At 39.7% G+C, this 26,990-nt stretch overlaps 3 protein-coding genes across 5 annotated transcripts in view; 2 read left to right on the top strand and 1 right to left on the bottom strand.

Annotated features, from left to right (window-relative positions):
• Positions 1 to 4,158: 4,158 nt before the first annotated feature.
• Positions 4,159 to 26,990, top strand: part of LOC119731347 (ras association domain-containing protein 2-like) — a 30,824-nt gene continuing 7,992 nt past the window's right edge. Inside the window, exons 1-7 of one of the 3 annotated variants that reach the window (XM_038204526.1) lie at positions 4,159 to 4,264; positions 6,047 to 6,060; positions 12,708 to 12,825; positions 13,900 to 13,981; positions 14,207 to 14,650; positions 15,490 to 15,643; positions 16,095 to 16,213. In XM_038204526.1, the coding sequence (XP_038060454.1) occupies positions 12,767 to 12,825; positions 13,900 to 13,981; positions 14,207 to 14,650; positions 15,490 to 15,643; positions 16,095 to 16,213 (858 nt within the window). In that variant the 5' untranslated portion in view covers positions 4,159 to 4,264; positions 6,047 to 6,060; positions 12,708 to 12,766. The other 2 variants (XM_038204525.1, XM_038204527.1) reach the window with 2 other exon arrangements.
• On the bottom strand, positions 18,738 to 22,963 carry LOC119731345. Its single transcript, XM_038204522.1, has 4 exons — positions 21,943 to 22,963; positions 21,129 to 21,552; positions 20,332 to 20,734; positions 18,738 to 19,857 (listed from the first exon to the last, which is right to left on the bottom strand). The coding sequence occupies exons 1-4, from the start codon at positions 22,349 to 22,351 to the stop codon at positions 19,324 to 19,326; spliced, it is 1,770 nt and encodes a 589-aa protein (XP_038060450.1). The 5' UTR covers positions 22,352 to 22,963; the 3' UTR covers positions 18,738 to 19,323.
• On the top strand, positions 23,337 to 26,664 carry LOC119731346 (RNA polymerase II degradation factor 1-like). Its single transcript, XM_038204523.1, has 2 exons — positions 23,337 to 24,256; positions 24,878 to 26,664. Exons 1-2 carry the CDS (start codon positions 24,091 to 24,093, stop codon positions 26,017 to 26,019), a joined length of 1,308 nt encoding a protein of 435 aa, XP_038060451.1. The 5' UTR covers positions 23,337 to 24,090; the 3' UTR covers positions 26,020 to 26,664.

Here is a 26,990-nt window from a genome sequence, read left to right on the forward strand (position 1 = left end):
TTGAAGGTCGGAGGGAGATGGTGTTAATTGAAGAATTCTCACTGACAGGTGGTATCCGGCGGAATTGAACAGAATGAGGGAAGATGGAAGACAGCCACTTGTCTATCTTTGTGAGTTCCTCTGGAACAAGTCGGATGGAGATGCGATGGATGTTGTACGTCACGAGGTCATCAGAGCTCTTCCACTTGCCTATAATGAGATCCACGAGATCGCCCACCGTCTTGATCCCACACGACAGAAGGCGAGGGGATAGGAGCTGGTCATTCTCAAGATGGTTTTCAATCAATGTACTGTTAAGTGGTAGATTTAAGATAAAATTAATAGAATCTGCAGAAACAGCCATTTGGGCTCTCAAAAGAATCCAAGCACGTACAGCATCGCTGTAGAAAACCGAGAGATGGGTCAGGAATTTAGTTTCTGGTCTAATGAAGAAAAGTTGGTATAGTCAAAAAGTACATTCCGATAATTTTAAAGGAAATACTTCATGAATATAAAAAAAACGGATGGGAAGACATGTTCAGAAATTTTTGAATCGTGGTAAACCGGTAAACTAAGGCCACCTTTGTCTGGTGATTTATACAGAATGTTTTCTCTCAGACATTCTTTGGAGTTCATTTAGGATATCCTCGCGGGGAGAGAGAACTGCAAGGCTATGCAGAAGTTTAGACGTATAGCCACTTGGTTTTACCTCTAAAGGATACAAATTTGGACAGACCTTTCCAACGTCCAAAGGTCTTTTGAAGTGTGTCACGCAGGTCTTCCAGTTTAATTGTCGGTAATTGTGGGAGTTTCCTAAATGAACTTCAAGGAAGGCGAGGCCTTCGCTGTTCCACTTGAAATTTAAGGGGTTATCGGTTCTCTTAGCGATGGTGAAAAGCAGTCAAGAAAGAAGGCACCCCTGCCTGATCCCTTTTTTCAAAGGGGAACGGTGTAGTGAGGGAGTCCGCAAATTTTGTCGAGGCTCTGAGAGGCAAACGTTGTAGAGGACTTTAACATAATCTATGAAGCGATCTCCAAAACCCATAGATTTAAGGACAAGAAACACATAACGGTGATCAACATTATCAAAAGCCTTCTTCCGATTGAGGTTTTTAAGATAGGTAGGGGAATGTTGGCAGAGTTAAAGTAAAGCAGAATATCTTTGATGAGATTGATAATATATATTGAACTACCAGGAATAGTGTAGCTAAGTGATTGACACTATCAATCAGCCTATCATAATAGCAGTTATTTTGAAAGAATCTTATAGTCAGTGTTTAACAAAGATACCGGTCGCCAATTGGCGATATGGAATAAATCACCTTTCTTAGGGATTAAGGTAATGATGCCCCTTCTACAAGAAATGGGTAGATGTTGACAGTTCATCGATTCATTGAAAGCACTAAAGAGCCTCGTGTTTAATAAATGGCCAAAAAGATAAAATTCGACGGTATAGACCGTCGAGACCAGGGGATTTGTCTGAATTGAGTTTCTGAGAGGCCATTTCCATTTCTTCAATGGTTATGGGCCCATCAAGGTTTTCAGACTTATCTGGATAGAGTTTGCAAATATCATCGAGTAATTCATCAAGAGAGAATTCATCTATCTCCGCACGACTATAAAGATCTTTATGAAAGAAGTCGCGCGCACCTGATTTAATATCAGGCTGATGTTTGGTGATTACACCTGATGTGGACGAATTCTAGAGACGGTTATAGAACCAGAGGTACTTCTTTTTTAGATAGAAAAAGAATGAGAACAAGTATCAATTTCATTGATATATATATTTTTTAAAGTGATGTCACAATAAAAGCAGGCACTGCGTACACCGCCATCTTTTCTTTAAAAAATGGTCAAAGTGGTCAGAAATTGCCTGAGATCGCACCACAGAGCTTCTAGAATACAAAAAATCGGGGCCCTTAATTAAGCGGGCCCCGAAACCCACGCCGTAGTTTTGGGAACCCACTTTTTGGGGGACCAACATTCCCCCCCCCCCCCTTGGATCCGCCCTTGTTCTTTCCATGGATAAAGACCGGGGATGGATTAGGGGGGTAGTATTTGCATTGGAGGTATAGGGATATTTTGTGATTTCTTGCAATTTTTAATGATGTGACCGCGTTCTCCACAGTTAATGCACTTGACAGAATCATTGGATATGTACTCGGTAGTTTGTTCCAGCGTAAGTGATATTCATGTGATCAGGGATGGTGACATTAACATCGATTATAGCATGAACCTGACGCCTGTATGACATGACATGGGAAGGGCTTTGTTTCTTGATACCCTGAGGTATGGGGCGGATTGGTGAGACGGTTTGCAGAAGCTGGACAGATTTTGTGCAAGGATTCGGTTCGGGATTCGAGGTATGGAGAGAACTAATCGTTAAGATGGTTGGATTAATGGCGTCACTTCATTGAGAGTCATCATAGTAATACACCATGTACCACACAATCTTCACTGCATCTGTGGTCTCTTATAGTATAAAGCCACTCTGCCGTTTGAAATACGGGAGGCGGAAACAATGGCATCGGGTGAACAATGCTGACCGTACGCTTCTCATGCGACTCTTTCCCGATCTCCATCAACATTTCGAACTTCAATGGCAGGCGCGGTTCTAGAGCCTATATTATTTTTAGGGAGCTATAGCAGGGATTGATCCAGAAATGTTTGCAGGAGGCGTGCTGAAATGTAGAACCGCGCCTGTTTACTGGTGTTTGATTCCGCACGGCGGAGGACGGGCAAAGGAGCTGGTTCATCTTGCAACCTACTTCATCATCAGTCTCAAAGCCACCATTTATTTTCTAAACTCCCAAAATTCGTTTCCTGATCCTCTCCTGGTATGGAAACATCGTATAAAGAGCAAAATTCTCGTAGATTTCCACTTCTCTCCACTTCTTATTCCTCCATGCTGCTATACATGCAGGTACAGACGTTTCTTCACCATTGTACAGCAAATTTGGCCACCAACATCTTTGCCTGCTTCATCCGTCTCGGATCTGTTGTCGACGACTCAGGGGTGGATCTTGCTTTCAGGAAACGGGGAGGGGAGGGGAGTGGTGATATCAGAGTTGTAATGACTCGAGTCAATTTTTGGTGACTCGACTCGAGTCCCTAGGCCTAATGGTAAACAACTCGACTCGACTCGAGTCACTGCAAGCAAATGAATCGACTCGACTCGACTCGAGTCCCTTACCAGATGACGGACTCGACTCGACTAACACTCGAAGGCTAATAAGACTCGAGTCCCAAAAATAAAAGCAATACTTTGCGAATAGTATTTGCAATGACTTACGGTGCAAAATATGTACGCGTCACTTTGCAAATACAGTACGGAACAGCTGCTTGTCATGTACAAACATACAACTTGTCACAGACTCCCGCCTCGTGGTTCTAGAACGCACAAAATATTATCCAGGAACCGGATTTTAAACGCATTTTCCGATTCTTTTTTTTTTTTTACAGCTCTTGGATTCGAACGCCGGCTAAAGGTGTGCGCTCCTTCTATAACTTTTGGTGTACAGTGTTCAAATATTCCGACTCGAATTGACTCGAGCTACATATTTGACTCGACTCGACTACACACTGTGACTCGATTCGACTCGATTCACTTCTTTAAAATGACTCGACTCGACTCGACTCGAGTCACAAAAATCAGTGACTCGATACAACTCTGGGTGATATGAAGGTGTGCCGAGGGCACGTCCGGGCCACGGGGATGCCCCCTTTCGAAATCTCAGATACTTTCTTACTTTCTCCTGCATTCTGCAAGTTGAGGATAAATTTAGGAACTAGCATTCCTTTTATTGTTTTTGACCCCCACTTTACTAGGATCATGTCAACGGCTTGCCCCCCCCCCCCCCCCCCCCACCTCGATCCGCCACTGCGGCTATTGACTGACGATCTGTCACGCCATCTCCTGGGTTCTCTGCGGTTGTACTTGCATAATTTATTGTAATTAACTACAATTTGTATTTGATTGATCTCCTCCATTGGTGTTATTTTTGCATTCCCATTTTACGATTCATAATGTTTTGTTTGACCGCGTTTGCAAGGAATAGACCTATATTTCTGTTTTATTTCATCTCACTTTGTCATGTCGAGCCCCGCCGCATTTATACTTGGTTGCAGAAAAAAAATAATTGCTCCACAACGCCCTCTTGTGACCATTCCGTAGACGTTTATAGCAATAGTGTGTACCACAAGCGGCGCGCCACGCTAGCAATAATCTGTAATACGAGTCCTTGGGACGGTTCTTGGGACGATCCCACGAATGGGGGATATGAACGTAAGTATTCCAACACAAGTTTTGACAAAGACATTAATTTAACGAGACATAAAATTTAAAAAAAACAGTATCTACTGTGACTTATACCATGGACCAGGGTGATCATTAATGCAGTATTGAATAACGGAAGTGCGCAAATGTCTCTAGTTTTCCTCGTACACTACGCGTAGTAGTACGCTATGTATCCTCGATCCTCCTATTTCTGCACAGATCATGCAGATAAGGCTTTAAAACCAAGTAGCTTAAAAACAGCAAAGCAACCACTCTTTTCCTCAACAAAACTTATATTGTTGGCTTACGATCATCCACCGTACCGTTTAACAAAGCGAAATCTCTTTATTTGTGGCAGCAATCGCAAGCGGGGAATTCCAATGGCAAAGCATGCAGTTTTGGCGTTGTCTGGTTGTCAGGTTGTAGAAAATAATCCTGCCTAGTTCTGCGCAGGGGACGCTTCATGAAAAACATGTGCTGTCCAGGCCATGTAATTCAATATAAACTTTTTTTTAAAATAATTTAGACTTGTTGGCTTTAGGAAAATATATTTCCTGAGCTTTTCAAACATATTTTCTTTCTTTTTCCTTTCTTTTTTCAATGCCAGTACACAGTTTTAGTAATTTCACGATTATTTTCAAAATCCCATTTTGGAGATTTATAAAAAGGCCTACATTTACATATTTACATAAATAGATGTTAAATACATATTTACCTTTTAAATGTAGATCCCAATGATATTGTTATTCTGATCATCCAATCAACAGAGACAGTTTTTAAGATGTCAGATTTTAAAACTTATGACATCCAAAATAATATAAGAAATGTGTCTTTTTAGTTGCACCGTAAGTTTTACATGCTCGTAGAAACTGCAAATTCTTATCTATGACATCTTGACTATAATACTGACGATATTGGGAGACCAAGAAAGGTCACCTTTCGGTCATATTTTCGACATCTGCAGGCCCGGAAGCATCTGCCTTCATTTGTACTTAGTAATTAGCTGTAAAATGCCGATATTTTTCCTTTTTTTGCCTGAATTCCCGGTAAAGCCTTCAATTTCCACATTTTTTTTGGCTGCTGGTTAAAGTTCATGCATCAAAGGATAGGATCCCAGTGAAAGTTTGTCATTTTTTAGGATGCACGCCTTGCAAACTATAACTTAAATGCGAGTGCGCTGAAATAGGAGCGCGTTGCTTTAGGAAGCCTGACGGGGTACTAAAATCATTGTAGTGTGTTGTTTTAAAAGGCGTCCCTTTTTATTGGGGGAAAAATTCGGCTACCCGATTACCACTTTTTTCAATTAATTTTCTAGCGCCAAAAGTTGCATCTTTTATGGTTATTCCCTCCACTTTCCCTCCTCTACTCTCACCCTCTCCTTTCCTTAATTTCTATTTATCAATCAGTCACTCACTTCATCGAGATTCAAACCTCGGACGCTTGCTTGATACACGAGACTCTTAACCGCTAGGCCGCGCACGATCGCTGTTGCAATGATCAATCTTTGGACGTATTTGAAGTATCCATTGAAATAAACTAAATATTCATGAGAAAATAAATATTCATAATGACGTATTGTACTATCATTGGCCGGCTCATGCGACATCTCATGCGACGTCATGGTTATCGATGTCATGCGTAGAACGTACCGCTGTTCCAGACACTTCAATCAGTTTTGACCGGCTGCTTCAACTCGGATCTGCACTACTTGTGCATGCAAAATTTGCTCTAAAAACACATTTTTACTAATTTTTTTTCGCATGTCCACTGTTTCCTGGATTCCTCTTCAAGGTTGAAATCACAAGGTGAGGTGAAAATTTGGATGTTTGGCGGCAGGTAAGTGGTGATCGGTTAGCCGAATTTTCCCTTATTGGGTTCCTTGCTTGTGAAACCACAGGCAAAGAGTGTTGCAACCTGACGTCACTTTTTTTCTTCATATATCATCTCAATAGAGGTCAGTCATTGCAAAAATGCTTTTTTGTGCCAATTAGTTTTTTTTTTGGCGATCGTGTATGTTCTACGGGCCCGGTTCCTTTGTCCGAGTAACTAGGACTCTACGAATCGCCGTTTTTAACATTTGGACATGGTCCTAGTTGACAATCCAACTAAATATTTGTGAAATTCTTTCTTGTTAGTTGTTGTTTTTTTATTTTATTGCTTTATTTAAACAAGAAAGAGATCGAGAATGTTGCCGCTGTTCGATCAGCAGAAGTATCGCAAGCGAGGCGCACGGCCCGCTGCAGGCCTGCGCCTAGCTGGCGGCACTGTACCTCGTGCCGTCCGGCCAATGTGACCGTCGCTGGCCCAGTGCATGCCGGTCAATGGTCCTTCCATCCACGGCCACACCGTGTCCGTGACATCATGTGTCCGCGCCTGGCCGCACAGCAGGCCATGGTCCGTGATTCAGAATGTGTTTTAGTGGAGTGTGCCATTTTTACGCAAATTATTATTTACGAGTCTAGAGGCCTAGTGCTAATTAAATCCGACATCCGTGAAGTTTACAACTAGCCAAGAAATCTGTGAAAGAAACAGAAAAATTTGCAAGAAAATTCAATCTTTTTGCGTGCATTTTCCCATAGGGACTGAGCCGGTTACAGACCGAGTTAGTTACGGACCGAGTTGGTCACGGATCGAGTTGACCTGAAACCATTGAGAAAATATGTATGTCGTACTCATCCTAATAAAGGGCATGGTTTTGAATTTTTGAGGAAAATTTGGGTTTAAAATGACGATGACAACAACAAAACGCAACATGAAAATAAAGATGGCGATCACCGCGTGATGTACCATGTCTACCATGAGCACGCAAGTCGCGCTGCACGGCACCAACTGGCCCCTAAACCGCGTAGGAAAATCGTAATTTCTACCCCAAGAAATCAGATTCATAGGGTTTGTGGAAAGATTTCCGTACTAGACCTCCACTTTTAATTAATTTTCAAGCGCCAACTTATTTCTCCACTTTCCCTCCTCTACTCTCACCATCTCCTTTCCTTCAAGGCTTCATTCCTCTTGATTAATTAATCAGTCTCTTACTTAAAGGTTTAGTCCATCATTTGTAATCTGTGCATTTTGTTCGTTTGAAGCTTCGCCGAATAAAAAAAAACCGAACTACTGTACTAACCAAAATGTCCAATGGTGTGTCTTAAGACGCACCATTGGAAAGGCCTTCTTTCGTTGATTTCTTCAAAATGACAGCATGCCAGAAAGAATAACTTCACCGGGAGTTTAGTCCCCTTACTATCTTACAACCAAGTATGTTTTTCAACAATAATTACGTCAGTTACTTTTTGGATAGCTGCAAATGATAGACTGTAGCTTTAACGGAGATCCATCGAGATTCGAACCTCAGACTCTTCTTTGAAAGAGAACACTTTTACCACAAGGCCGCACACAATCGCTTGTTGCAATTAATCAATCTTTGGACGTATTTAAAGTATAAGACTAATGAATAAAATAAATTAAAATAAACCAAATATTCATGAGAAATTAAATATTCATAATGACGTATTGCACTTTCATTGGCCGGCTCATTACTTTCAACTTGATCATTATCGGCCTTGGCTTCATGTCGGTACGTTTTCTTGGTTGTCCAAGGCGATGTGATCGGTCAATGTCAGCTGTTTGCAGGTTAAGATGAAGTTTGTCATTGATGGTCTGTATGACAAGCTTTTCTGTCTTCTCATCCGATGACTATTTAATACCATGAAGCAAGAGGCAGTTCCTACGACTATATTGGTGATCCGTTGCTTTGGAGGATGTTTTTTAAAAGGGAAATATAGTCCAAGAACCATTTGGTTGATGGTCTGGTTCCGAGACCAAAATCAAACGATCCCGACATCGGTTATTGTCAGGTCAGGGAGCCAGACGGTCAACTGTCTGCCATGACAATCATGAGTTGACACTGAACAAAATAATAAAACCATCTTAGGCAAGATGAAATTGACTTCCTCTAATGTACATTAGACTTGCACCTGGTTCTCACTCAACTGCATAGCTTCAAAGCAATTTAGTGTTCTATGGACAGCTGCAAAAATGGCTTCTGGGCAATTCCACACCAAAGTGGACATGACACCAAAAAATTCAAATACATGTGACTTAAACAAATTTGGCATCAAATGAAAGCTAAAAGTCTATATTTTCAAGATTTGAAGTCAGAATTTTATTTTTTATACATTTCGGTACCAAAAAATAGGATTATGTAATAATCCTGTTTTAATCCTAAAAATGTGATTAATAGTGATATGAAAGTATTCTACCAATAGACACACAAAAATATGTACTAATGCCATCAGTTTCTGTCATGAGAAAGTATTGGTCTTGAAAAACCGACTAAAACTTGTTTTTAACATTTTGCGTAATTTGTTTCGCTTCAGTGACTTCTAATATTTCAGCCTTCGAAAATGTCCTTCCGTTACCGAAAAAGTACATATTTTTAATTTATTTTTAAAACTTGCAGTATGAATGCATTGAAAGTTATTGTGCAAAGCAAGTTTAGGTAGGCCTTCAATATGACATTATAACTGACACTGCTGTTCTTCTTGTTTTTTAATTACAATTAATTAAATCACGTCCTTCCGTTACCAAATTGGTAACGGAAGGACGGTAACGGAAGGACAAATCGTATTTTTATCAAATGTTACGACATTTGCGCTCATGTTTGAAAAATGAAAATCACTGCAAATACATGCATGTACAATGAGCATTGAAAGGACATTCATGTGACCCACCTTCACAAAAGCGGGATAAGCAGGGCAAGGTGTTTATTACAAAGGAAGGCACAGGCATGTACAACATGTACAATGTACATGTACATATATGCTGATGTACCAGTACATGTACTTGTACATGTATGGAGTTGTTGCAGAAAATCAAATCATAAAGTTGCTGCCATCAGCATTCATGGACAATAGAGAAAATACGAATTCTGTGAAGCCATTCCAGAAGCAAATTAAGTCAAAAATGAGATGGCAGAAAGTACCGGTACTTTGGGGCACTTTCATTCAATTTACATGTGTAAGATATGTGAGGTGCAATCTTTGACAAATTATGCCCAAGTTAACAATTTCAGTTTGGATGTTTATAAATTAATTGTTACTAAGTACTCTAAATCATTGTAATTTGATTTCAAACATTGATTTTAGAGTTAAATTAAAAGCAACACCTAACTGAAGCCATCAGTTCTACCGGTAGATGTTTTTACCTTAAATGTACCGTACATGTAGGCTGGTCGCCCCCCCCCCCCCCCCCCCCCCCTTTAGGTAAACCTTTGAACCTACCGGTATTATTATTAAAAGTTGTTGGTGAACATGTAACCAATATACTCAAGAGTTCAAAAACTGTGTATTTAAACTTTTAAGGATTGAGGTGATGGGTTTGAAGTCTATTTCTGTAGTAGTCCAGTGATCGTGAATTATGTGTTTTGGGTTGTTTTCGTTTTTCTTTTGTTATCATTAATAAGCAGGCTTCTATCTTTATCTCAATAGTTTCTTGGGTATAATTATTTATGCCAGGTCTGCATATTGTTGATTTCACATTCACTTACACAATTCAGCAATTTGTTTTACTTGTATAATTAGTGTAAATTCACATTTTGTTCATGCTATAATTGAGTAAACCTTTTGTCCTTCCGTTACCGTCCTTCCGTTACCAAATTATAATCTGCTTAAAACGTTGTAATTATATTACCGAAACACTTAAAGTCAAATGAAAGGCGGTATAGTATGGATAAAGCTTCAGGGATTCCATTTCCTACCTTTAAAATATAATTGCCCCATAAAATTCACAGAGTTTACGCAAAACGCGAGTAAGTTGAAAAACCCTTGTCCGTTTTACCGTCCTTCCGTTACCGACCTCATTAATATTCATAATTCATAAACGGGAGGCATTCATGCCCCCCAAAAGTGTGGAAAATGAAAGTAGCATTATAGCAATACAATTGTGACATTTGTTTGCTGTAACCATGAACAGTGTCTGTGATACACACATTTGAAATTTTGTTTAATGAGTGAAAACGTCCTTCCGTTACCGTGGAATTGCCCTTCTTTTAGTAAAACATGCATTACTTCTCATAGCAAAGATCAGATTTCTTATAGATAAGTGGAAGAACATACTTGTTTAATATGTGCTTCTTTAAACATGTATCTTATTTAATTGGTTTTCAAAGGGGAAAAAATGAATCCTGGTCACTTTCTTTTTGACTCACTCTGCACGTGTATATCACATATGTGTCATGTAAATAGTTATGTTGACTTGATAGTTATGTTGACTTGCACACGTCCCTTGACCCACTGTACATGTACATGTATGCATGCCTTCCTTCCTGAAAAGGTCACATAACTGCAAGTACATGTAGACTGGAAATCTGCCAAATCTACATTGTGTAATACTATAGGCCTAACTGATGTAGTACGTATTACATATGAGTTCAGAACATTGTGAACGTGAATTGAATTCTTCGCGATTGTGAAACTTTTATTGAACATTATATTTCTATGGATATACACATTTTTTTTCAATTTGAAAAATCAAAATGGCAATGAAACCAAACTTATTTTCAGCACTTTACATTTGTAAGATGTATATTATTGTCACACTTTGAGAATAAAATGGGTAAGACTGTTTGAGACCAAAATTGATGTTCGTGTGTGTAAAGTCTATGGGGAGTCATCCAATTTTGCAAATTTATATATATGTTCTATTCATAAGATGGAATTTGCGTCGGGGTGATGTAAATTTAATATTAGCTTTTGCCCCGAAAAAGGGCAAAACCTAATATTAAATATATGCTCTAACAAAATTGGTGTTTCTTGATCCAAAATGTTTTTTTTCCTATTCAACATGGTTGCAGTGACTTACAGTTTTCTGCATTGTACATGTAGTATACATCATTGTACAAGGTGGAAAAGTGGCATAGAAATAGAATACTATCTGAAACTGAAAGGCAATTAAGCATGTATACACAAAGCGCAGATTACCCAGTAGGCAGTCACTGAGGGTTGGGTCGTGATCAACTTGAGAGCAGCAAATTCACAGGGCTTTCTTTGCCATAAATATGTATGGACATACAGAGCAAACTCAGTAAAATATTAATTAACTATAATGAATCCCTGTACTGCCCCAAACTGCCTAAACATTCTATGATTTTGGATTAATAAAGTGCAGTAAAGGTGCTTATAATGGGTTATTGATTAAATTTAAATGTTACAAGATAAAAGAGGTATTTGAATCAATGTTGGTTTTCTGGTTTAGATGTTTGTGTTTCATTCAGTGTTTCTACAAAATAACTTTGTTTTACGTTTATTAGACGTGTTTCACAAGTACCTTTATATTCTTTTTACAGTGTATGTACACGTATACATGTAGTTGTGACCTTTGAGTTGTTAAACAGCATGACCATATTAATAGAAGAAATTAGCATATGTCTACCCTGCAACAATTTTTGTTTGTTCTTTTTATTACTCTCTTGACACTTCCAAATCAACCAGGTCTGATCTTATCCATTATTACTATGTGTACATGTGCCTCATACATATTCATGACTGAAGAGCCAAATTGTCACTGATCTTCTCACCACCATGGTTTACGCCAGATGCTTTTTTTGCTGTTTACCAAGCGCGGGTACGAGTATTCATGCACAGGCTAAATACGCATGTGTAGTAGACTGTCGCACAGGTTAGCTGTGCGACAGTCTACTACGCATGCGCTTTACTAAGCAACCATGGAACTGTCGCACCAGTGTAGTACACACGCGCGAACATCACCCTAGCTAGCTACACATGAAAAGATGGTTGCACGCATAATGTTAATTAGCGTTTTCCCCAACTCAATGATGCTGAACTGGAGAATATTGTGGGCAGTAAAGATGCCTCCTGTACTTACAAATCAGTTATCCACAATGGGGTAAACTCTCAGGAGTTACTGTATTGCAAACGAATTGAAAGTTTCTGAGGTTGAGCATTATGAGCAATAATATTCTTCTGGTGAGCTGGACAAGTTTCTTCGAAGATTTTATGCCCGCGAGGTGCATACTGCAGCAAGAAAATTAGGCTACTGAATATGCATGAGCTATAGTAAAACAAATATAACGTGGTTTATTTCAGGTGGACAGTCCATATTAACTCCCCTTTGTATTGGAAGTTGACAAACTAGTTCCCTCGGCCAACTTCCAATACCTCGGGGAGCAAATATCGACTGTCCACCCTCCAACCATGTCATATTTGTATATTGTTATCTAATCTACATCTTTAACATTTGCCTGATACTGTCTAATCATCCTGGTTTCAGGTTGGTGGTCATACCTAATTGTAACTAATACTGACAAGTGTCAAATAAGTCAACAGATGGTGGTAATAAACTCCATATACACCATAGTATACTCACTAAGGCTTAGTAAGAAAATGATGCCTGTTATTGTAACTTTTTTCTTTCTTTTCTTTGTTTAACTTTTCAACAGATATGAGTCTTGGCTTTGTGTGTACATCGATGTGAGTCTCCTCTAAATACTAAAGTAAAATGGATTCCCGTGAACTGCAGGAGCACAGAGATAGGTTGTATAGAACCATTATTCAAAGGTTTGTACACTTTCTAAAACAAGTCTCTACACTATACCATGTATGTAAGATGTTCCAGTGCCCCAATGCCCTTAAACCTTGCATACATATTGACCCCTTTGAAACTTAGTAGTTTAACATGATGTCCCCATATGCCTGATGGTAGTCAAGAAAATCACCATCACTTTGTGCTATTTTGAAGTTACATGTACATGACAGTTATTGTCATAATTATGCATGTACCATAAGGAGATAAACATACATAGGGATTTGCATAATAGTTAAGATAATAACCCAGCGCAAAATTTGGTTCAATATTTAACTCGGCTACACACGTTTCATTTGTGTGCATGTAAAGCCAATGTCGTACCCAATTTTCTAACCATTTACCACATTTGTCTGGACAAAATTGAATCTGAGATTGTACTCTATGTCTATGTACATGTAAGTGTATGTCAGAGCTCAAAACAATAATTGTTCTTGGTCATTTTTGTTCCATCAACTTTTGTGTCACATGTCATCTTCTGCTGTTTGAGAATATTTGTGAATACATGACAAGAAAATTGGCAATTAGGAATATTATCATTAAAATTGTGAGTTTCCAAAAGACACTGATAATTGTGTAATTAACATGGGTCAATATATGTGAAGTTATTGTTCTCTTAAAATTCACACTTTGCTCACAATTGTATCAATCCCAGTGGTTTTCAAAAGTGGACAGTGGTGATTCATAATGTCCTAACATTGCTCTTCTGCAGAACCTGAGTTAGTTAGAATCTTGCCTGAGTTTGTGTTGGCTTGTCCAATTTAGTATGAATAGAAACCCTCAAACTATTTCATCATTCAAATCCATACAAAACTCACAATGCCAATTTGGCCATAGACCATACCAAATTACGTGCATAACCTGTATGGTATTGTATGATGAAATGACATTTTAAAAATGTATGACAATTTCAAGTGTCTTTTCAACTTAATAGTAATACACTAGAATGATACATGGTGAATGAAGTGGGAATCAATGAACACAGTTACCCCTTTCAAAAATACCAAACCTCTGTATTTGAATGCCATTTCTATTGTTTATCTTTGCAGTGCGGCATTTATGTCTCACTTTAGAACATTCAACACACATCTGAGAGACAGCAAGACAAACCAGCAGCTACAAGTGGTCCAGGTAAGCCGACAGGGAATGACATATTTGTATTGCATTTTTATTTCAGTTTCATGAACTGAAACCTCCCCAAAAAGAGTGTATTTGACCTTCACCTCAAAAATTTATTACTTTTCAATACTTGTTTCTTTCAAGTGAACAAGAAAACAGTGGAAAGCATTCCATCACAGTTTCCTGTCTTGATGAACTCTAACTCAGGTCAATTTATATTTTCTGCTGTCTCTGTAGGAGAATGGTGTGCATGTTCTATTTGGCATGCTTAAGATTTATTGGGGAACGCAAAAAGTGATACACCTAAAGCAGGAAGAGCTGAGCTGGAAACGTCGGAGCACACGTTTTGCATTTGACAATGGATTGGATGAAAACCTCCTGAGTGCTATGAGAAGTGGTGATGAGAACAGACGTCCAAGCACAAAGCTACAATATCTTGAAGAAGCAGGCAGTCAACATAGCCAGCAGCATAATGCAGGACCACCCAGGGGCATGCACAGAGGCAGGAGCTTTGATATGGCTGCAGTAGAGGGAGATGCCGATGAGGGACATATGGAGGAAGATGGTGATATCGTAGCAGATACTGTGCACATGAGAACGGGTCAGTCCTCTACGATGCCACGCAAATGCAACCTGCAAAGAAGAACAATGTCATTCAGTGGCCATCTCTACAATAGTAAGGTGAGCAATGACCTCTAAAACATCAGACTGTAATTGCATTAAACAGTGGGAGTAGATTCCAGTGCCATACATGTAAGTCTGAGTCATTCTCATGACTAGAGTTGTGATCACAAGTCAGCCAGTCCCACAACTGACAATCTAATCAAATCAACTATGGCACAGGAATTTCGTCTCTCTGTTCATGGCCATATGATCTGACTTGCTGCTGACTTCTGATTGACTTGATTGTCTACAACTCTGCTTTTGACCCAGCCCAAGGCGAGGGCCATTGTCATTGAAAACTGCTCCATCACACTATTATTCTCATTCATTAATGAGTACTGAAGTGTACGCATACATTTGTATTCTGGTTCACCACATAGCTTACGTGTGTGAAAACATCAGCATGCGAATCAGCGTCTGAACCAGCACAAAGACAAATGATATCAGACTTCGGTGCTCTATACCTTTTTTCAGAAACTTAAAAAAAGTTAAAAAATAATGACAAAATTCGGATGATGTTTTGTGAAACAATTTTACGTTATTGCTGTCCATGTTGGGGGGCCATTTCAATGAACAGAGAGTCTGATTGCCATTCCTCGTCCCCCCCAACAAAAAACCTACAAATATTGAAGAATACATTTTCGCTTTCAAAGAACATAAAATACATTTTCGAAAGCAGAAATTTATTGTCCTGATTCAGGGGCCAAATTTATTACAGGCCAGTTTTAAGCACTTCTCAGCAGTGTTTAAACAACGGTTTAAAACCACCGACGTGACGGGCTCTCGACCAATAGGAATAGATAAACTGTCTCAGGTATTTATGAAGTGCAGTTTACATGTTACTTGTCATTTCTCAGACTGCAGTATTCAGGCCTAAATATGGAACCGTATCCAATGTGAGGGTGTCAAGCAGACAGACTACAAATGAGGTCATTACCCTGTTACTCAAGAAGTTTGCTGTGGAGAATAGAGTGGACGAATTCAATCTCTACTCGGTCTTGCATCATGGAGGTTGGTACATTTATAAGATTGAGATGTTATGTTGTGTTTCATGCATTCTTTAAGAGACCTTTCTTTCGCTTCATCACAGCTTTGATTTATTGACGTGCAGTGGTTGGCAAAGTATGAGTGGACACTGATGTAACACATCGAAGCCCATAGCTGATGGTACAGACATAATCATAATCTTTGCTGAGTAACAAGCACTAAATGTCTACAACTTGTGCATTATCACAGATACTGATAATGCACAATCCATTGCATCACAGGTACATACATGTACTGACAATTTCAAAACTGAAACAGAACTGGATAGTGCACAAGCTCATCAGAGATCAGGAAGAAAACATGTAAGCAGAAGGCCTACCACCTCACTATGACTCAACGTAGTCTTTACCATTGTAATACCATCTGTGGGTATGATCTTGCTAATCAATCAAGTTGTTTCATTTCTCATTTTCAGAAACACATGCATTCCAATTGAATGACTTCCCACTGCTGAAGAGAGTGCAACTGGGTCCAAATGAAAATGTTGCCAAGATATTCATAAAGGAGAAGAAATCGGATGAAATCTCCCCTGAGGTAGGTATCCTGACCTGGTTCAGCCTCACTGAGTGCCTTGGTTGGGCTAGCATGGAGGTAGTCAAAGAACTGTGAGTTGCTTTGAAGGTGGTCAAAGCAAAGATCAAACAGGAACAGTTTACTTTATAAAACCTGCATACAAACAGGCAGTGCATGTATACCTCCTTCATTGATGTGTGGTGCTCGACTGCCATGCTATCTTCTTTCTAGAACCTGATCTAGACATTCAAGAGGCTGGCATGATTATTGGCTGTATTTAGCCATTATTTCCAATGAGTTAAATCAAAATAAACAGGCAGTTTTGCATTGGAACATTAAGAACAAAAGGCAAATGGTCTGATGAAAGTATCTCCCCTTAGCTGAATTTGAATACATACTGTACAGTCCATATCTTTGTTACATGAAATGACTGTTAATGAATTTGCATTTTAGGCCCCGTGGATTAATTCGATTTGCGTGCGCCCCCGTGCGCACGCGTGCGCACGCGTGCTCATGCGTGCTACCCCGTGCTGCACGGGTCTGCCCGCAATTGCGTGCCGTTGCGTGCCGTTGCGTGCCGTTGCGTGCCACTGCGTGCCATTGCGTGCTTATGCGGGCTATTGAGCACAGGCAAGGGTTGCTACACTAATCCCTAGATTAACGCTGACAAAAGAAATTGGGTAGCCGGCCAAGGCGGCACCAGACAAAGAGGTTGTGATAAATAATGAAAGGTTTGCGATGAAAGGGCTGGAGTTCCAATGACATAAAAGACGTTGGTGCCTGGCAGTGCCACAATGCATGGTGTCTGGATTACTCTTTTATGATACGTGACATTACATGTACATGTACTACACTTTACGTACGTAAGGCTAGGCTATTTTCATAGCTTTTTTTGCGTCGTTTGATTGAGCTCCAGACATATTATATTTATTTTTATTTTTCGTTGAGAGCTTCGGTTTTAATTGAAAGACACCGAACGTTCTTACTGTAAATATGAACGTCAGTTGAAAGACTGCTTTATTTATGTCATTATTCTTAATTTATATTAATCTGCATTTTTAAGAAAGTTCCACTCCATTATTCAAGTTAAACACCAATTATTGAAAGAGAAAGAATACACATCATCAAGTTCATTTTCATCATTCAACTTTATAGTCCTCCGATCAAAAGTCATGATAGGCACTGCTGTACATCAATCATAGGCCTGCACGTACGTATCGTCATGATATGTTGATAAAGTAATAGGCCTCATAATTGGGGCCGCGCCCATTGAGAGTCAAGTTGATTTTTTTGTTGCAATGGCGATCGGTATTTTATTTGCTGTAGGCCAATGCATGCACAATTGAAGTTGAATGTTTTGTTCGTTTCATTGTAACTGTTGTATCCATTTTCTCATTGACATAAAAAAAAATGTTATGTGCTCTCAAATTTTCAATTTTGAATTACACCAACCCAAGTAAAATTTGCACTGACGACATTCCGGTACCCTGGCCGCGCGGATGCCAAATTTCAAAAGTAAATACATGTATCAGGTGTGTTTATGTTTATGAAGTTGATACTCCAATCAATCAAAGACTGTGACTCACATTTACATAATTAACAAGCAAACCGCGTAAAGATCGTGAGACTGTCATGGAGACATGATTCGTCGCCGGCCCCCAAAAAGTATTATTCACGTTCCCAGTGCCGGCCCGGCAAAATCTAGTAGTCAAGCTCCAGGAAATCGGTCACAAAATATGTAGGCTACAGCGAGTGGACGTGAACGTCCGTATGACAGCAGCAACATTAACATATGTCATATTTACCAATCAACAAAAATGGATCTGACAGTATTGAAAACAAAAACAAAAACACAGAAATCCCCCCCCCCCCTCCCGTGTATTAAGGAAATTCGAAACTGGGCCGCCTATTTTGGGGGGTATAATTTCACGAATTTTTACGGTGCGATCTAAAGAATGACTGAGGGCGCAGTTCAAGATGGCGGCGCCCTATGGCAGAGTCCGAATCATGCCTGGCGCGCGCCTACGGAGTACGGTTGCGTTTGTTTTTTTTTTCTTATAATATTTTGAGTGTATATTATTCATGAGCTCGGTGATATAGTATACAAATATTGAGTGGCTATGGGAGGAATATTATGGTATAATCGTAATATATATTATGGTTGCACGGCGCGTTATTTTCCCGAGCTCAGCATGATGAGGCCGATGCCGAACTGGAGAATATTTATGGACAATAAAGATGCCTGATTGCCTCCTGTACAAAAGTATGTTGTACACAAACTACTGCATTTACAGCTGCACTGTATGGTAAACGAACTGAACTAGTGAAGTTGAGCAGTATGATTTTTTTGGTGAACTGGACAAGTTTTTCAAAAAAAAAAAAATTGGTGGCGCATACTGCAACGAAAAAAAAAATATTATTTGCTTTGTTGAGAAAAAAAATGGCTAATATTAGTATTAGGATCAGATGGGAAGAGATTGGACTGATATTGTCCAAGTCAAATTGTAAACTAAATTTAACTAAGTTAAAAAGCGAACACAGTATCTAACGTATGTACGATTTGTTTTTTTTTATTCTCAAATATTCACTATTCATGTTCAAATTTTATATACACAAAAACAAACCATACATTTATATAAAAATATAGATATACATATACACATATTCTGCTGATAAGTGCCTTATGGTACGAAACAGTCTGTCCAGAAGAGAAATATGCCAAAGTTTGATTAGCTCATATTCTGAATTTATTGCATGATTATAGCTCTACAGAGATGTATCGAGTACTTGGATATACATATATGTTCTCAACATTTATTACATTATCGCAAGACATGTGCCCGTAACTCCATGCTTCCCTAAATCCCCATTTATTGAAGATGAGAATGATTTTTTTCCAACAAGTATCTTAAAGGAAGATACATTTGCCAACATCAAAAAAAGAAATTATCAAATTATAACAGTATAAATGAATGACAGTATAAAGCATCCTGTAAATCAGACTACAAGAACATGGTTGGTTTTCTTTGATTGTTCCAGCATCTCCAGTCCCAAAACGTGAAACAAGTCAGTTTAACAATATTTAGCGTGTGTTCCACTAGTTATTTTCAATACATGTTCAATGTACATAGTCAGACTCGCAATGGATGGACCTTTCTCAAGTGATTAATTTTGTTAGTTTTTGACGTATACACATACGGCAAGGGGCACTTGTCACATCTTCCTAAGCCACCTTCGATGTAACGTGGTAGGTACTCGTCAGGTGCACATCTCTCCGTCTGAAGTGCCTCATGGAATGTTCTGAAGTGGCCTTCGGTGTGTGGTGAAGGTACAGGAGAAGGGAAAGTTCTGATGCAACCCCAAGCACTGATGTCACGTATGGGGTTTTCGTTGCAGTGTACGCATAACTCACTGTGGCATTTGGAAAACAGGAGCATGCCGATGCGTCTGTCCATATGCATATGAGCAAAGTCTACCTCAGCTTTGATACCTGGGCTGTTTACGAGACCTGAGTAGGATCCATTGATGATCGCACGAGCCTCATCGTAGTCGTTGAAGGGGGCATTTGGAGTCCCGCTTGGGATGTTCTGCACCTTGACTGGATGACCTGCGAAGGTGGCATTCTCCCAGTAGCCAGCCAGGTTGTCCATTGCCTTGTCAAAAACCTATTATGAAATCAACACAAGATACAAAACAAGACTGTAAAAGTACAGGGTTCCCCCACCCCCCAAAAAACGAACCCTCATGCCATCCTCTTTGTCACAGCTTCCAAAAAAAATGCATCAAGGACCTGCAACTGCATTTTACAATTGTTATCTTTCATCAACGAAAACATCCTTCAGATTGAACTTTTTTTCTCACCTCAGAAAGCTATTTTTATGCATAAAGCATTATGCATACATAAATTGGGTAGAACTGATAAGCTGGCGGCCATTTTTTAATGTTTTACATGGCAGCAATCTTTGAAAAAAATTAAAAACAATAAGCCACTCATCCTCCTTTTTTTTTTAAAGAAACCCGGACAATCCATTCATTTTTTTTTTTACTTGGCCTAAAGTGTTGCCAGCATTGTGCATTTACATTTTTGAATTAAAAAGGAGAAAGTTTACACTGTCCAAAAAAGTTGTGTGTACACGTACCTTGTACTCCTTCTGCTTGCGTTCACCTGCAGACAACTCTGTTTGATGGCAGGGTGGTTTGTTTTCGCCCGGCAGGGTGTCATCAAGGTAGACTGAAGTAAGCAATCTGGTCAAGGGTGACCAGACATGCTCAATGGGGTTTCTCCTAGAAAAACCAGGGCAGTACGAAGTGATGATCATCCCATCCAGGTTGAGTTGCTTGAAGATCCTGGAATAGTACACCTCCTTGGTCTCGTGGTTTACGTTGTAGTCAGGACCACCATCAACAATCAAGACAACGATGGTCTTCCCATCATCCTTCAACTCCGTTGAGAATCCCATGAGGTCATTGGCATGTGCTTCAATGGTGCACGGCTCCGATGGTCCTCTGTTGATGACAGTCATCCCTATGGTCTTTGGAAGTCTGAAAGAAAAAAACTTCAAAGTGTCAAATTGCTGAAACAAATTTTGTGGCAATGTGAATTTTGACTTTTTGGGGTTTGATACATGGGCCTCGCCAGGATGTTTTTTTATAGGGTGGTGGGAGTGGGGGAAAGAACTTTTTTCCCAATATCTTTGTAATGTACTTTCTGTAGCATATTCTAAAGGGGGGAGGGCGGATTCGCCACCTTTTTTTTTAATTGGCCGCGATTGGACTCAGGAAATGACATAAAAGCTTATGGGCTATATCATGATATGGGCTAGATGCAACAGACAAAGAGGCCAAAATGATGTCACTGTTGAAAATGTATCTGACCAAAACAGGTAAGATAAGATATATAATGTGCAGTACAGAATAAAGAAGAAAAAAAACTCACTCAAAATGTTTTCTTCCAATTTTGTCTACGGTCAGTTGTGGGGGATGAGGTGGCTCCAATCTCAGGTAACCAGCAGGTGTGATCAGATATCCTGGGGTCGGAAAATCATGATCGTAGTAGTTTGGGACATCGTTGGTAGGAAAAATCCGGCAGATCTGTAGGTGGCGGTCAACGGCAAGTGTCTTTGACCCGACCTTCACCTTATTTTTGTTGTCTAGGGAAAAGACTGTGGCTGACTTGTCAAACTTGGCTGCCATCTCCAAACAGTATCGGACCCGTGCACTGAAGTAGTGGTCGTTGTCATCTGGGGAAGACCGGCTGTTTGATTTCGGGGGCACCTTAGCATCAATCAAACCCGCATACTTCTGTGATGCCTTGAAGCGTCGGTTAGGGGGTTGAAACCAGTGGCTGATGGTCTTCTTGTCTGAAATAAGCAAATTTATAACATAATGAAACAAATTATTAAGTATGCATCAAAAATGAATACATGTACATGTATTGCACTCATGTATGGCGAGTTATTTCAAGGTCATGATTAGCTCCCCAAGAACTGCAACAAATGACAATGATAGAGGAATGAAATATAATGTTATGCCATCTTTCTGAGAAAATGATTTTCTTTGAACTGAGATGATGGAATCATTTGGAATTTAGCATAACAAACCAGACGCGGGTCGGCTATTATGAAATGAAATTAAGAAATATCAAAAATGCCAAAAAATGTTAGCATTGTTTTATATAGGCTACCTTGATCCTTATATCTTAAAAAAATATTGGAAAAGACAATTTTAAAAGATCAATTATTTAAATGTACCTAGTTTGGTGTTTGATTCCTTCAGTTGTGGAACAACAGTCATGAGGTGGTCTCGCACTTGACTCAAAGAAACGCCACATGTTCCATGAGACCTTCTTCGCCGGTGGGCTTCAAAACCATTGTCGGTTATGAAAGATCTTGCAGAGTTCACAATTCCAGGAAATTTGTCTGCAAGTGCTTGACGACCACGCTTCCTGCCTCTCGTCTTGTCAGTTGAAGAAGCACCTTGAGTTGTCAGTGGCACAGTAGGTGCTTGTTCTACAGTTGGCCTCAATCCAAATTTCTCAAAGTTGATCTGATCAGCTGAACTTTCTAACCAAGCGATGTCGGCATTTCCAGGGTCGCCACTTACCAGACCTGGATCTAAATTTTCTCTATTTTTGATGAACCAATCTACTAACGCTGCCATTGCAACAAGACGCTATCATGGAAGTAAAAATGACTTATAGTTTTCTTTACTATAGTAGCGTGTAAACCTTTGAACTGAGCATAAGATGGGCTTGCATGCTGGTCAACAATGGCCAACTTCATGGTTATTGCAGGTGCACTCATTAGCATTTTAATTGATGCCAGGTTCCTACATCATGTCCTAGAATTCTGGAAAACATGCAAGGTCAAAACCACATCAATGCGGCATGCATGTTCAGCAAAAGCACAAACGTTTGACTTGACAGCCCAGCGCCCCTGCTCATTATCCAATGGGTGACAATGGAACCCGAACCGTGACATGCATATGCTGAATGCCATGACATGCTGTACCGATTCCTCCATGGTACACCATTGTCCGCAAGCTGCCATGGCTGCCTCGGAAGCAAGCACACACGACCCGCGTACTTGTCCTATATGTACATGTGTACATGTATTTACTTTCCATCTCCATGGTCCAACATACAATAATTCAGAAAACAATAATTCAGAAAACATCAACAAGACAAGAAAGAGTGACACCAGTGCACTATACATATGCACTAGTCATGCCACTTGCCAGTCATTATGAAATCAGGGTGACCGTAAGGTTAGAGCCAAATTCTGCTAAATGCGCATCAAAAAACATGTCAGATTTATCAAAAATCCGCCAATTTCCCCAGAATTACTCGAAATACACTATAAACGCTTAAAATATAGGAAGATTGGTGGTATTGCCTTAATTAAGAAATCTGAAATCTGCCCAAACAACGTACCCATTCTGTCATTTTCTGTCAAACTCGTTTTGTAACAAAAATTCTTTCAAAGTTAGCCGAAATTCGGCTAAAACGGTCACCCTGATTAAAATCCTAGTGTGGTGCCGTAATGCGGAGATTGAGAGTGTGCTTTCTCTGTATACGCAAACGGAATAACGACGTGCCGTTTTGTATGGGCGGCCAAAAAAAATACATAAATTTTAACCACGATTTGCAACAAGATTGATAATTAAAAGACACATTTATTGTTATGTCTTGGGATTGCACAATGTAATTTTAATTTGTATGCCCTAAGTGATTATAGTGTTTGTAATATTCCATGACGCTTTACTGGACCTTGAGATTATTTTTTGGGATAGAGGAACAATTGGCCGGCCGTAGTTTGTCATGATAACAAAACATAAACATTCTCCATGATTATGGACAAAAAATAATCAAGTGATTTCTGAGGTGTTTTGCATTGGCATTTGGGGCCTATTAAGTACTTATAGTCCACAGTTACTGAGCGATCTATGAATAGGGAGACCATTGATAAGTCTTATTCATTGTAGTCAGCACTCGGCAGGATGTTTCCAAACATCGTGGTGTCACAGTCAGTATCCAACCAACATGACCAAGAGCATGAAGAGTGCCGCATTTCAATATGTGCCGCACTGACCGCATTCATGAACGTGATGAAGAAAGAAACACAGCTTTGTTCCAGTTGTTGTACCACCATGGATGCCCAGTTGGTAGCAAGACGCACTCCGTCCTCGGCGGTCTACTTTGATCATCGATGGCATTATTGGTATTGGGTGTTTGGTGCAACTGCGTGGATAATTATGCGCAGTCATTGTTCACAGTTCTACTCTCCACTTCATTCTGTTCGGCAGTTCTGCTCGAGACAAGACTTCTTCACTTCCATGACTATTCTGTTTGATGCATACTAGCATAGCATATCAAAGTTAATTGTACATTGACTAGCAATATGGCTTCTGTTCTTGTGACTTGGCTTGAACCCGAAGAGAAAGCTGGTACATCCGAGAGAGTTGCAAGAAACCGCGTCAAGTCAACGGATGAACTGCGTGTAAACATGACGGCTGATGTTGATGTTGCAGGAAAGCGGTTTAAAGCCATCATTGTTCACATTCACAGTAAGTAAAGAGTTTGCAGTCCTTTGAATAGAAATGCATCTATTTATTGTACGTTTTGGTGGATCGAAAGAGCATGGTTTATTTTTCAGTCCGTACCATTTTTATTTATAAAGTTATGATAAAGACAGTTCGATTTTTCCACATCATGAAAATAGACTGGCACCTAGTATTAACAACCAGTCCAAAACTGCTTCTGTATTGGATCAATCAACCATGCCAAAAAAGAATTTAAGAAACATGTGGCACGAACCGGGAACTGGTCTCTATTTTACTACACATTTCTGGATAGTCAACCACCAGACTAAAATGACACATACTGAATGAGGAGGTCAGTCTTTTCAAATAGTTGGACCATCGTTGGACATGTATCAGTCTAGTGTTTAGCTCATGTCCAAAATATTGACGAAATGTCTCCTTTAAAATTTGAATTGAGTCTGAAGACTTTGCTGAATGAAATCTTTGGAGAAATTTGCAACAGATTATTCCATTGAGAAATGTTATTTGTGGAAAAAAAAATAAACGGGAATTGTAGATTTAGAAAAAAAATGGCACGTCCCTTGAGTACAAATTACAAATTGATACAATGGGGTTAACATTGTTCTGTTTTCTTTTTTTTTTTAGCCCGCCGTTCTCATCTTCAGCAAGTTCAGCTACCAGACAGTGGGTCAGATTCTGATTCTGATGATGTGCCTCTGCAACAACTAGTGACAAGACGAGCCGTTGGCCAAGCTGACACTGATGTCCATATGGAAGATGTTTCTGCTACACCAGATGATAGTCTGCCATCATCTTCAGCATGTCGGCCTCTGCACTTCAGCACCCCATCGCCAGCAGTGAATCAGTCCGCTTCTGTTGACGATGAATCATTCATGTCTCATGGTGATCTCGTTCGCCTTCTTCATGCAGTCAAGAAGGAACTGGTAGAGACAAAACAAGAAGTAGTCCAGACCAAACAAGAGGTGGCCGAGTCAAGACGGGAGATGAAGATATTGCTGACCTCTGTCACCACCATGTTCACTATGGTGCGTGGCATGTCAGCAATACTTGGAACTGTCAGCACAGGGCCACCTGCATTCTCTCTGCCAACTGAAAACGATGAGCCACAGCCTGCCAGATATCACGAGCATCAAGAGCAGCAGGCGAGAGGGAGGCCCCAACAGCAGCCAGATGAGTTGCCCCAACAGCAGCAGGAAGAACGGCCTAACCAGCAGCACGAAGAACAAAGACCTCAGCAGCAGCCTGCAGAGAGGCCCAACCAGCAGCCAGAGGAGAGACCTCAGCAGCCGAGACAAGGACCACAGCGCCAACCTCTGCAACTACGGCAACCACTTCAGCCACGTCAACCACCACAGCCAACTGTTCCACAAGGAGGACATGGACCACATTATGTCCACAATGATGACCACACGGACAATGTCGTCATTGGCTCCACAGACGGTGGCTCAACTCTGACTCTTCCTAGGAAAGACTATGAGTCTGTGTACGACAAGGCAACATGTGGAAAAGAAATTGTAGTGGGGCTTCTGCCAAAGGCATTTACTCTGGAAGAACTGTCAAACTTCAACTACTTTGGGGGGTCAGTGCTATCAGGGGGTGTTTCTGTTGAAAAACAGTCTCTGCGCAGTAACCACAAGTTTAAGGCAATAGTGATGCAGGCCGAGAGAGAATTTCCAGGATGCACAGTAGGTACGATGACAAAGGATATCAGGTATGCAGTCAATGCGAAATGTAGGAAAGCCAGCCAGAAGCTACGTTTGACTTAAATTAAATAGATAAAACAGTTAACTTCAGAAATAATGCAAAGAATATGTAATGCCCGCAGTATCTGAAAATAATAGCCAGTGGAAGTCATTCCAGTATACCATTTACATTCCAGCTTTAACTTTGTGTAAATTTTATTGACCTCTCGCCCAGTGTACATTGTATTTCTATTCTAGTGATTCACTTTCGTCAAGATAAAAAGAAAACTTTCTCTTTGAAAATATGTGTTTGTCAACAACTGTTTTCGTATGCAGCCTTGATTTATGTACATTGTATTTTTCACTCTGGCATTGCTGATAATAATAATAAATTGTTATAATAATACATAGTCTGAACCCTTACAGTTGCCTATCAAATATTGTTGTTTGGGGAGATTTTTTTTTAATACATTTTTTAATGAGGGGAATGTTTCACTGCAAGACTCATGATAGTGATGAGGAAGTTGTTTTTTTTCCACTAGCTCATACGTTTAAAATATCACTGTTCACATAATCTTTTGTTTTTAGGTGACAAGTATTTATTTATTATACATGTGTATTTATGTTTATAATCTTCCTATGGGCTTGTGAAGAAATATTTGTTCTTTTCATTGATCGTACATGTGCATGATACCTTTTTAATAAAGTCATTGATATGTGAATTTCAAATTGTGTGGCAAAATATGAAATTTTTAGGGCACTTAGTGCTATTAATAAGCATATTAGTGAAGTTTTGCTTTTGGTCCCCAAAAAGTGAAGTGATGCACCATATTCCACGAAACTTTACGCTGAAATTTCCAACAACTTCTAGAGCCAAATATGAAAAGATTCCCATATCTGGCCATCAGTAATTTTTCCCTTAAATGACCTATCAGCCATCAAAAAGTGATACTATATATGTCCTAAAAAATCTAAATTTGCAGGGACAAGTTTTGAATTGAGAAAACACTTAGAAATTTTCAGACCTGCAGTCCCGTAGGGTTTGTGCACAGGGT

This window comes from Patiria miniata, unplaced genomic scaffold (genome assembly GCF_015706575.1).
Source record: "Patiria miniata isolate m_02_andy unplaced genomic scaffold, ASM1570657v1 HiC_scaffold_23, whole genome shotgun sequence".
Classification (NCBI taxonomy): Eukaryota; Metazoa; Echinodermata; class Asteroidea; order Valvatida; family Asterinidae; genus Patiria; species Patiria miniata.